Here is an 11109-nt window from a genome sequence, read left to right as displayed (position 1 = left end):
CAAAGACAAGAGAAAAAAAAATGAATCTAAATGAAACACAATAATAATGTAAATTTTTATAAGATTTTAAAAAGAAAAGATGGTCAATACTCCGATCACACAATCTGAATCTTATTTTAATAATGAAAAGTCCCGCTATTGAGAATGCCCTTTCTGATTCAATTGATAATAGTGGAATAATTGTCTTTAATGCATTTAAGAGAAGACAGATGTTATATATGTTTATTTCACCTGTATCCTGGAAGATTTCTAGTTCATTTTCAAGATTGTAGTACTTCTTTTGCTTTCTAGTATTCTTGATTTGTCTACCTCTGCTGCTTTAATAGCGGCATCAAGCTTATAGCTTGATAATTTGGCAATTCATTTGGCTTTAATAATCAGGTTTATGAAGAAAAACTTCATACTTGCAGACTTTGTACTCGTATCCTTGCTCAGTTTGCACAACCTGGCATTATGCAGTTATTGAAGCTACTGGGCATAGTTAAAAATTAAGACAGTGTAAGCACAATTATTCTAGATATTACAGGTTCCGACAAGTAAAGAATTTTCCAAGTCCTGCCACAAATAAGCTATGTGATATGCCATAACAAGGAAAAATTAAAAAAAAAAAAAAAACTAATAAGTAAGTTTAAAATGAATAAATACAAAATGTATTCTGACAGTTTGTGTTAATTATACTTTCTATTTGCAAAATTTCCTCAACCATAACACAAAATAAGAAAAAAGTGAACTTCAAGAAATTTGCGGGATTTCCTGGGTTAAAAAAACAATCGGGATCTCATTTGAGAAACCCTAATTGTCATGTTACAAAGCAACATTAAAGTAATTGTGTTGTTCATGTTTTTACTAATTTAATTAATGGTTTGTTGGAGTTTTAGATTTAAATAGAGTAATTTTATCTTAAGTTACAACTTGGACATACTGTATAATCTTTGCTTTTGTGTAAGTAGTTGACCATTATGACTTAACTCTCAAAAGCTATGACTCCTTTGTAGCTGAAACTAGTATTATTTTTATTTTGTTGACATATCAATCTACAGTATTCCATAAATCCATACATTATAAGAATGCAAGGTATAAAATATCTTTGTTATAGTACAGTATTGTACAAGGTTATTTTTTAAATAAGGTCTGTTTTTTAATAAGAAGAAAAATACTGCAAATATCATTAAAATATATTTTTTCCCATATTCTACATACTTTTATCTACTTTCCTACATAATTTCCATTTTTGTTCAAATATTTATTATACCGCTCAAAAATTTTTTAAATTCCGACTTCAAAGAAATCTGCCACCTGCCGCTGGAAGACATTAGGCCACACAACTTGTCTTGTATGGCACGGCAGAGTTTTCTCAAGGTCACAATAAGCATCAGAATTGATTGTTGTGCCTCTTGGCATAAAATCCACTAACAAAGTCCCTTTCCTGTCCCAAAAGACGGTTACCATGATCTTTTGTGCTGAAATCAAATAACAGGTTGTATCTTACAGTCGGTGGGCGACTCAATTTTCTTAAACATTATAAACTTCTACAGCTCAGCACAGAGACAGGCGATACGGCTGCAAATGGCATCTAAACATGCGCAAAGCATGCTGAAAGCAGATGCTCATGCACACTGCTGCAATCGCGCATCATTCTCACTCTTATTCACAAACGGACCTTATTTAAAAAAGTAGCCCTCATAGAAAAAATTGTTTTTTTTTATTCTTAATTGAAGTTTTTAGACTATTTACAAAAAATTAAATTTTTCGAGTCTATCTTTTAAATCCCTTAAACACCACCACAGAAGTAACAGTTTAAAAAAATNAAATATCAAATTAAAACTTTTAAAAAGTAGATACTGTAATATATATATATATATTATATATTATTACCTCATCTCTGACGTAACAAGAGTCACAACTCGTGGTAGAATCTTATTGGTTAGAGTTGAATCAGCCATTCAACTACATCAGTTGGCGCGTGGTAGTCTTTTATTGGTTTATTAATTTTAACCAATGAGAGGCGTCCATCTGGCGGTAGATTAAGTGCGGTCCTGTCATTAACAATCGTCATCGCTTAGCGTTTTGTAGGCAGACGACAGAAGACATTTCAAACATGAAGACTTTTATAATCATTTTCTCGTTATTTAGTTTAGCATTTACCGAACCAACCGTACATTTCAGAGAAGAATTCAACGACGGTGGTAAGAATTCACTTAAATTTCTCTTTTAAATCTCTAAATAGTTGCATTTTTTGAAAAAAAATCCAACACTTGATTATCAGAAGACAATAGATGAATTTGAAATTTATATTGTTCAAAGTTATTTGTATATTTTCCTCTAAAAATTCCCTAAAAATGCGATTTTATTAAATCTAAATTTGAGTTTGTTTTTTTTCCTATAAATAAAAAAAAATTGATTTTTTTTTTTAATTTCTAGAATTTATAAATTCTGTGATTCTAGAACATTTAAATCCCATAATTCTCTGTTCTAGAATTACATAATTTAAATTTATAGAATATTTCAATGTAAAAACTCATTATATTTTCTTATTTTCAGAGAAAAATCTTGTGAATTATATTAAAAAAAAATCTGTTTCTTATCTGTATTTAAAAAGATTCTGCTTACAACTTGTGGAAAATATTAAATAATTTCAAACCTTTGATATCTGGCCGAGGTTATAAAGAACGGACGAATGTTTTTGGCTACTATTCGAAGCAGTTATGGCTTATAAATTCAAATTCTACAATTCTAGAATGTTTAAAACCCATAATTCTACACATTCTAGAGAGATATGATTTGAATATATAACCTGATGGCTTATAAAGCAAGCTGAAAAAAAAAAATATATATATATATATATATATTATTAGCTCATCTCTGAATTGTGTTTTTATAATAAATTTTATTAAAAAAAATAAATGTTTATTAATTTAATAATTATCCAGTAGGTGTCGTAAATCATGTGAATAGGATTCTGANGGTTGTATGTGCATTTGACTTAAAATGTGTAAGTGTATGTGCATTTGACTTAAAATATAAGTAATATATATATATATATTACTTATATTTTTTGCCAGATGTTGAAGGTTTGATCTTATTTAGGTTTTTGTATCTGGTTGTATGTGCATTTGACTTAAAATGTGTAAGGAAATTTGTCTAATGTGTATAAAGCCCAAAAACCATTTGGAAATCTGTTTAACTGTATGTTTTTGGCTTCACAAAAGTCATCTGCAGGTCAAGTTAATGCAGATAATAAAATAATGTTGCAGGTTACTTTTGAGACGCCAAAAACATTAGTTAAAGATGGTGTTTTGAACATAGATCTCAGGAAAAATATATAGCGTGTGTATATTAAATTGGTGTCAATTGTCTAATAATAAATTGAAAGTGAATGCAATTCATCTGGTTTTTTTTCTTTAATTGAGAATGTTACCTTTTTAGAAAGGAGTTCATGGTTTTAAAGTAAAGAAGAAATGGAATATGGTAAATTGTGTGATCAATATAAAAATTTGGACATTTTTTAATCCAAATGTACATTTGAAAATTGTATTTATGAAAATTTGCAGATTAAGAAAAATAATAATAAACAAGTCAAGAACAACATAAGTTCTGGAATTCCTCATATGAATTTAAAATTATATCCATGAATGGTTTTTTAATATTTAAATGATGTAATGAATTAAAATTTTTTAAAAATTTGTAGCTAAATAATTTTGATTACTTTGTTAGTGTGAAGTACTGTTCATTAACATTGGAAGGCTTGCTATAGTTTTTGCTCATTGCAAATTGCTTCTGACTCACAGTAACGTACTGATTTAACTCTATCAAAAATGAGAAATTTATGGTGAAGAATGTGATTTGAGTAGAGTAAAATTAATAGAGTATCCTAAAAAATAGGATTAATAAACAATCTAGGTATTTCTTGAATCACAAAGTATACATTTGTATCTATGTGTAACTGGTTCTAACACCATTATTCTCTAGGAATTATCACATCCACTAATTCCAAAAATACTAGACTATCAACAACTTTATTTTATTCAGATGCATTTCAGAAATTATATTATTTCTCCTAAGTGGGAGGGAAATATTGTAATTTCTGAAATGCGTCTGGGTAAAATAAAGTTGTTAGGCTAGTATTTTTCATATCTGTGGATGTGATAATTTCTAGAGAATAACTGTGTTTGATCAAAAACTTCAGACTAGGAGGCGTTAAAGAGAATTAAGAGAAATATTTTAATTTTGCAAGCACTTTCAACGTAAATATGTATGTCGCTTCAGGCAATTCAAAATTGAATAGAGAATTCAAACAGAACATTTAAATTTAAGCATTAACGATATTAGCTGTTTTTGGAATATAACTATTAAAAATAAGGTTTATATTCCAAATAATAGTTATAGTCCAAAAACGGCTAATATCGTTAATGCTTAAATTTAAATGTTCTGTTCAAATTCTCTATTCAATTTTGAATTGCCTGAAGCGACATACATATTTACGTTGAAAGCGCTTGCAAGATTAAAATATTTCTCTTAATTCTCTCTGAAGTTTTTGATTGAGTTAACTGTTGGCGTGACATCCAAGCCAAGTATCTAATACACCTAACAAACTGTGTTTGAACCGGTTACATATTGATATTTGAAAAACGGAATAGAAGCAGAAAGTTAGATTATACATTTGTGGTAAATGAAATGTGCCTCTTGCAAAAATCTAGTGATTTACATAAATCTCCAGTGTTCAGATATTAATCAGCTTTAAAATTCCATAATTAAAAATTTATAAGCTATTCTTTTAAAGAAATTTCTGTTTCAAAAACAGAAATTATATGGTAGAACATGAATATGGGTAAAAAATTTTCTTATAGATGTAATATTATATTAGAAATAATGGAAATTTTTTGCTTCGTGTTTAATACCTTATTCTTTATTCTGCTACTTGAAGCCAAAGCTATTGAGAACTATTGAAAATTATACCTTAATAATTTCAAAATTTTGAAAAACTCAATGTTCTGCAGGCTGTTTATTTTTTCATATTAAAGTTTTAATTTCTGTAACACATTCTGGAAGTCTAAGCGAACAGCTTGACTGAAGTTGACTGGAATAAAAACCTTTCTGATAGTTTTTAGGAACTATCAGAAAAATTTTCCTTTATTCTGTTACTTGAAGTAACAGAATAAAGAATAATGATAGGAAAATTTTTGCCATAATCATTTTCTGTCATACAATTTTTGGATTATCCTAAATGATTTGCTAATTTGAAAAGTTTTCTCAATTCTTTTTGTGAAATTTATTATAGGTAGGAATTAAATTGATTTAGTTCAAGGTATTTTTATAGGAAGTTTAAAAAAAAAATTCAGTCATGCAGTGAGAAATTTGTGAACCTTTCTGATTGGAGTGATAGTTGTGAATTGTCTGTTTTTATTTAACCTGTTTATCTTTTCATCTTTAGAGGAAAAGTTTTAAAATTTTTTACATTAATAATTAATGAACAGAAATTATTTCCTCGTTTTTCTCATTACTTATTCAATAATCAAACTTGTTTACATGAATATTGTACTTTATAGTTTATGAAATTACTGTGATTTGGTATATAATTTTATCTGGAGTTAGTCAATCTAGTTGCACCACTGTCTTATGGCATTGTGAAGTCTGATTCACAGTATCACCAAACTCTTATTTCTTGAGTTCTACTTTAATTTGATTTATGGTAGATATGGGGTTGCTTTAAGCAGTTTTGAGGCCTCTGGTGCACTTTCTTTTCACGTGTTATGTAGACACAGAACAGAAATACTAATAATGAACAGTAGATGAGACTGTAGAAGCCTGTGTTTTGTTATAGCTCTGGGTGTATATAACCTGAAATAGTGATTTCATTAATGTGTATATTCAAAAGTGTTTATGAACAAAATAAACATGCAGTACTTTTAAAAATAGGACAGTGTTGTAAATCATATTAAGATGATTCAGTCTCAGAAATAGGAATAAAATGCAAAGCTCTTTAGCCTCAAGTTTTGCAAACCGAAAAAGAATTGGTGTTTCATTACAGAGGATTCTCTAATAAGAAAAAAAATGTGGGGTAGTGTATAGTAAGCAATTAATTATTTAATATTTTTAGAACAAGCAATAGAGAATAAAAATGTGTAGCAAAAGAAATTTTAAAAGATTGAAATGGAATGTGGTTAAGAAACATCAAATGCAAATACCATTTATAATAATGTACAGTACATAAAGTATTTATATGAGTGTTTACAATATTAAAACATAAAATTTATAATATAAACATAGAAATGAAAATCTATATGGATCAGTTAAATTAAAATGAAATTGCACCAATGAAATGTGATACAACTTTGTCCGTGCAATAATGTATACAGAATATTTTGTTTCAGTTTAAATTTTATTGTTTAAAATTCCAAAATTGAAAAACAGCTCAAAAATTTTTAAATTATGGTTATATTTAAAATATCAATTTAGCCTGATTTTAGCATTTTTATAAAATATTGCAACTAATTGTTTAAAATTTCACCAGTTTAATACAGTCGACCCCTCCCCATAACACTGTTGATAATTCTGTTTTATATGAATTCCATGTTGTACAAGTCAGTTAGATTTTACAAATACATGAGCCGTTCAAGCCCAGCAGATGTATCTGTAAAATCTAAGTGACTCGTACAATGTGGAATTCATATAAAACGGAATTATCAACAGTGTTATAGGGGGGTCGACTGTATTACTAGTTAATCCTTAAGAAGAGAAGGATTATAGACAGAGAATAAGGGAGATAGGGATTATAATTAATCTTTAAGAAAATAAAATAATGGCTTACTTTTAAGATAGCCAATTAGATATTGAGGAAAAATGTTTTTGAAAGTTCCTTGATTTCCAGGTCATAGTAAGCCAAGAACACAAACTAGAACATGAGGGCTTAATTATTGAAACTCAGTGTTTCCAATTCCATGTGGCTTAAGACTTGATTTATGCTGGAATTTAGAACATTATGAAAACATTTTTTATTTTCTAATCAGATTTTTTAAAATTAAGTTGTTATTTAAGAAATGAAAGAATTGGATGAATGATCTATATAATTACTTTTTCAATAGTACTTTTTAGAACTTTTATGAGATACTAGGCTAAGTACAAACTATTTGATATTACAGCAAACAGGTCAGATGTAATTTTGAACTAAATATGTATGATCATTGTACCATGCAATTGTTGATTCAATGTCACTCTATATCATACCATTCGATTCCCCTTTGACGGGAAGTAGGCGGTCCCTTTGACTCTCAGATCCAACACATTAATTTTTTGTGTGACTGTCACTAGAGACTCGTGCAGTGAAATATTTGCCACTTATTTCAGCTACAAGCTGCTATTTTGTCTCGATAAAAAGATTTTTGACTGATTTTCATGTCTGTAGGATCATCATAATTATTATTGAATTAATTATTGAAACTACAAAATATACATATAAATATCATCAACAATATATTTATCACTTATTAATTCTTTGCCAATAAAAAAAACTTGATGTGGCAGCACGAAACTGTAAGTAACACATTGTAAACTCTGACTTTTGTCATTTTGTCAACAAATTCCTCCAGGCAGTAGATCATAGGGTGGTAAAGGAAATGTTTATTGATTCTTTAGAACTGTCATGAGTGGTGTCACAAACCATGACATCCTGAGATGGTCAAAAGAAGATAGTCACTTGGCTACAGAATTCTCATTTGACATTGCATCAAAAGCAAGTGTATTGACTACTGTGTGCCAGGCTTTAGACTATGAATTTTTCAGTGTTACTTTTAATTACAGATCTAATTGATTTCTGTACAGATGAAACATACTTGATTTGACTTTTATTATATCAAATTATTAAAATATGTTTTTGTAATAGACTCACAAAAACCTTTAAGTGACCAGTAAATATTTAATTGAAAAAACAACAAATGTTTTTGACCGTATTTTACTGGTCACTTAAAGGATTTTGTGAGTATTATATATATTGTACCAGTACCTGGTAACGAGTGTTTAACCTTTACACAAAACATTTTTTTGAACTAATGAAGAATTTTTTCCATTAAGTTTTGTTTATATTTCATTAAGTTAATTCCAAATCTTCTCAATAAACAAGAATTATTAAATATTAATGTTTATTCCACAGCTTCATTTTGAAAAAACCTGATTTTCTGAATGACTTGTTTCTATAATCTAATGCTGCTGCTGATGTTTTTTGTTTTTCAAATTGGAATGAAGAAAACTGACTTTGCATTTTTGCACTTTGATTACTGGTTTATGGTACTACTTGAATTTTAGAGATTTCTATAATTGTCATTAGGGTTTCTCATTTACTGGTGTTTTGCTTGTCCTGGGATTCTGGGATAAAAGTGAACTGTTTCCCAGGATCCCAGGACAGAATTAATTATTTTTAAGATATACAAAATATCGTGAAATTAAATGATATAATTATTTTTCATTTTTTAAAGTAATTTAATACGTTCTGCAACCTCCAAAATCATATTAATAATGCTGTGTAAGATACATATTAAAAATTACCTTTGAATTATGTAGAAATTTTCACAAATTTATTTTAAAAATTTATTAACGTTTGCTGGAAACTGAATACAATAACAACAAAATGCTTTGAATTGAGTTGAAAATTTAAAAAAAAAATGAATCTAAATGAAACACAATAATAATGTAAATTTTTATAAGATTTTAAAAAGAAAAGATGGTCAATACTCCGATCACACAATCTGAATCTTATTTTAATAATGAAAAGTCCCGCTATTGAGAATGCCCTTTCTGATTCAATTGATAATAGTGGAATAATTGTCTTTAATGCATTTAAGAGAAGACAGATGTTATATATGTTTATTTCACCTGTATCCTGGAAGATTTCTAGTTCATTTTCAAGATTGTAGTACTTCTTTTGCTTTCTAGTATTCTTGATTTGTCTACCTCTGCTGCTTTAATAGCGGCATCAAGCTTATAGCTTGATAATTTGGCAATTCATTTGGCTTTAATAATCAGGTTTATGAAGAAAAACTTCATACTTGCAGACTTTGTACTCGTATCCTTGCTCAGTTTGCACAACCTGGCATTATGCAGTTATTGAAGCTACTGGGCATAGTTAAAAATTAAGACAGTGTAAGCACAATTATTCTAGATATTACAGGTTCCGACAAGTAAAGAATTTTCCAAGTCCTGCCACAAATAAGCTATGTGATATGCCATAACAAGGAAAAATTAAAAAAAAAAAAAAAACTAATAAGTAAGTTTAAAATGAATAAATACAAAATGTATTCTGACAGTTTGTGTTAATTATACTTTCTATTTGCAAAATTTCCTCAACCATAACACAAAATAAGAAAAAAGTGAACTTCAAGAAATTTGCGGGATTTCCTGGGTTAAAAAAACAATCGGGATCTCATTTGAGAAACCCTAATTGTCATGTTACAAAGCAACATTAAAGTAATTGTGTTGTTCATGTTTTTACTAATTTAATTAATGGTTTGTTGGAGTTTTAGATTTAAATAGAGTAATTTTATCTTAAGTTACAACTTGGACATACTGTATAATCTTTGCTTTTGTGTAAGTAGTTGACCATTATGACTTAACTCTCAAAAGCTATGACTCCTTTGTAGCTGAAACTAGTATTATTTTTATTTTGTTGACATATCAATCTACAGTATTCCATAAATCCATACATTATAAGAATGCAAGGTATAAAATATCTTTGTTATAGTACAGTATTGTACAAGGTTATTTTTTAAATAAGGTCTGTTTTTTAATAAGAAGAAAAATACTGCAAATATCATTAAAATATATTTTTTCCCATATTCTACATACTTTTATCTACTTTCCTACATAATTTCCATTTTTGTTCAAATATTTATTATACCGCTCAAAAATTTTTTAAATTCCGACTTCAAAGAAATCTGCCACCTGCCGCTGGAAGACATTAGGCCACACAACTTGTCTTGTATGGCACGGCAGAGTTTTCTCAAGGTCACAATAAGCATCAGAATTGATTGTTGTGCCTCTTGGCATAAAATCCACTAACAAAGTCCCTTTCCTGTCCCAAAAGACGGTTACCATGATCTTTTGTGCTGAAATCAAATAACAGGTTGTATCTTACAGTCGGTGGGCGACTCAATTTTCTTAAACATTATAAACTTCTACAGCTCAGCACAGAGACAGGCGATACGGCTGCAAATGGCATCTAAACATGCGCAAAGCATGCTGAAAGCAGATGCTCATGCACACTGCTGCAATCGCGCATCATTCTCACTCTTATTCACAAACGGACCTTATTTAAAAAAGTAGCCCTCATAGAAAAAATTGTTTTTTTTTATTCTTAATTGAAGTTTTTAGACTATTTACAAAAAATTAAATTTTTCGAGTCTATCTTTTAAATCCCTTAAACACCACCACAGAAGTAACAGTTTAAAAAAATGCTTTTGAAGAAAACACTTCTAAAACAGGTAAAAATTGGTAGAAAAAGTCCACAAAGTTAAAAAAGATCAAGTGCCAGCCTTTTCTTTTAGGTTCTGACACTTTTTACATTAAAACCACCATTACTTTATTTTAAATCTCTAAGAAAATAACTAAAAAAATGAATCATTAGTTCTTTGCTTAAATAACTACATTTTGATAAACAAAAAATATAAGACTTAATGAAATGCAACTTTGTTAAATTTTATTAACAACAGTCAAATCCAAATCTGTTCATAAACATTTGTCAATTTCTTAATGGCTTATTCACAAATCAAAATTTTTCTGTTAAAAATGCACTTGTTATGTAAAGAATTATGAATGTAAGAAAAATTTATATCATATTTCTCCAATTGTGAGATGCACTTTTGTTTTTAGTATCAATATTTTCACTTGTCTGAAATAGAGGTCAGCTTAAAATTGATGATGTCATATTCATAATTGAAACAACTATCAGCAGTCATTGTAAATTGGTCATGTGGTGCATTATGGTCAAATACATTTTTGGATATATTGAGGCAAGTGTCATACTCATTTGAACTGACATATTAAATATATCAGTTCAAATGAGTTTTGCTGGTAAAGAGTCTTTAATTTAAACTCCATTTGGATGTTTAATATATCTTTGAG

General features: G+C 28.6%; 1 protein-coding gene across 1 annotated transcript in view; it reads left to right on the top strand.

Annotated features, from left to right (window-relative positions):
- Positions 1–2032: 2032 nt before the first annotated feature.
- LOC111630403 (calreticulin-like) overlaps positions 2033–11109 on the top strand; it is a 32857-nt gene continuing 23780 nt past the window's right edge. Inside the window, exon 1 of the mRNA XM_023374495.1 lies at positions 2033–2186. Coding sequence (XP_023230263.1) covers positions 2099–2186 — 88 coding nt within the window. The 5' untranslated portion in view covers positions 2033–2098. The remainder of the gene's footprint in view (positions 2187–11109) is intronic.

This window comes from Centruroides sculpturatus, unplaced genomic scaffold (assembly GCF_000671375.1).
Source record: "Centruroides sculpturatus isolate CEXI.00-Female unplaced genomic scaffold, Cexi_2.0 scaffold728, whole genome shotgun sequence".
NCBI classification, from domain to species: Eukaryota; Metazoa; Arthropoda; class Arachnida; order Scorpiones; family Buthidae; genus Centruroides; species Centruroides sculpturatus.
This window is presented reverse-complemented; position numbering and strand designations above follow the sequence as displayed.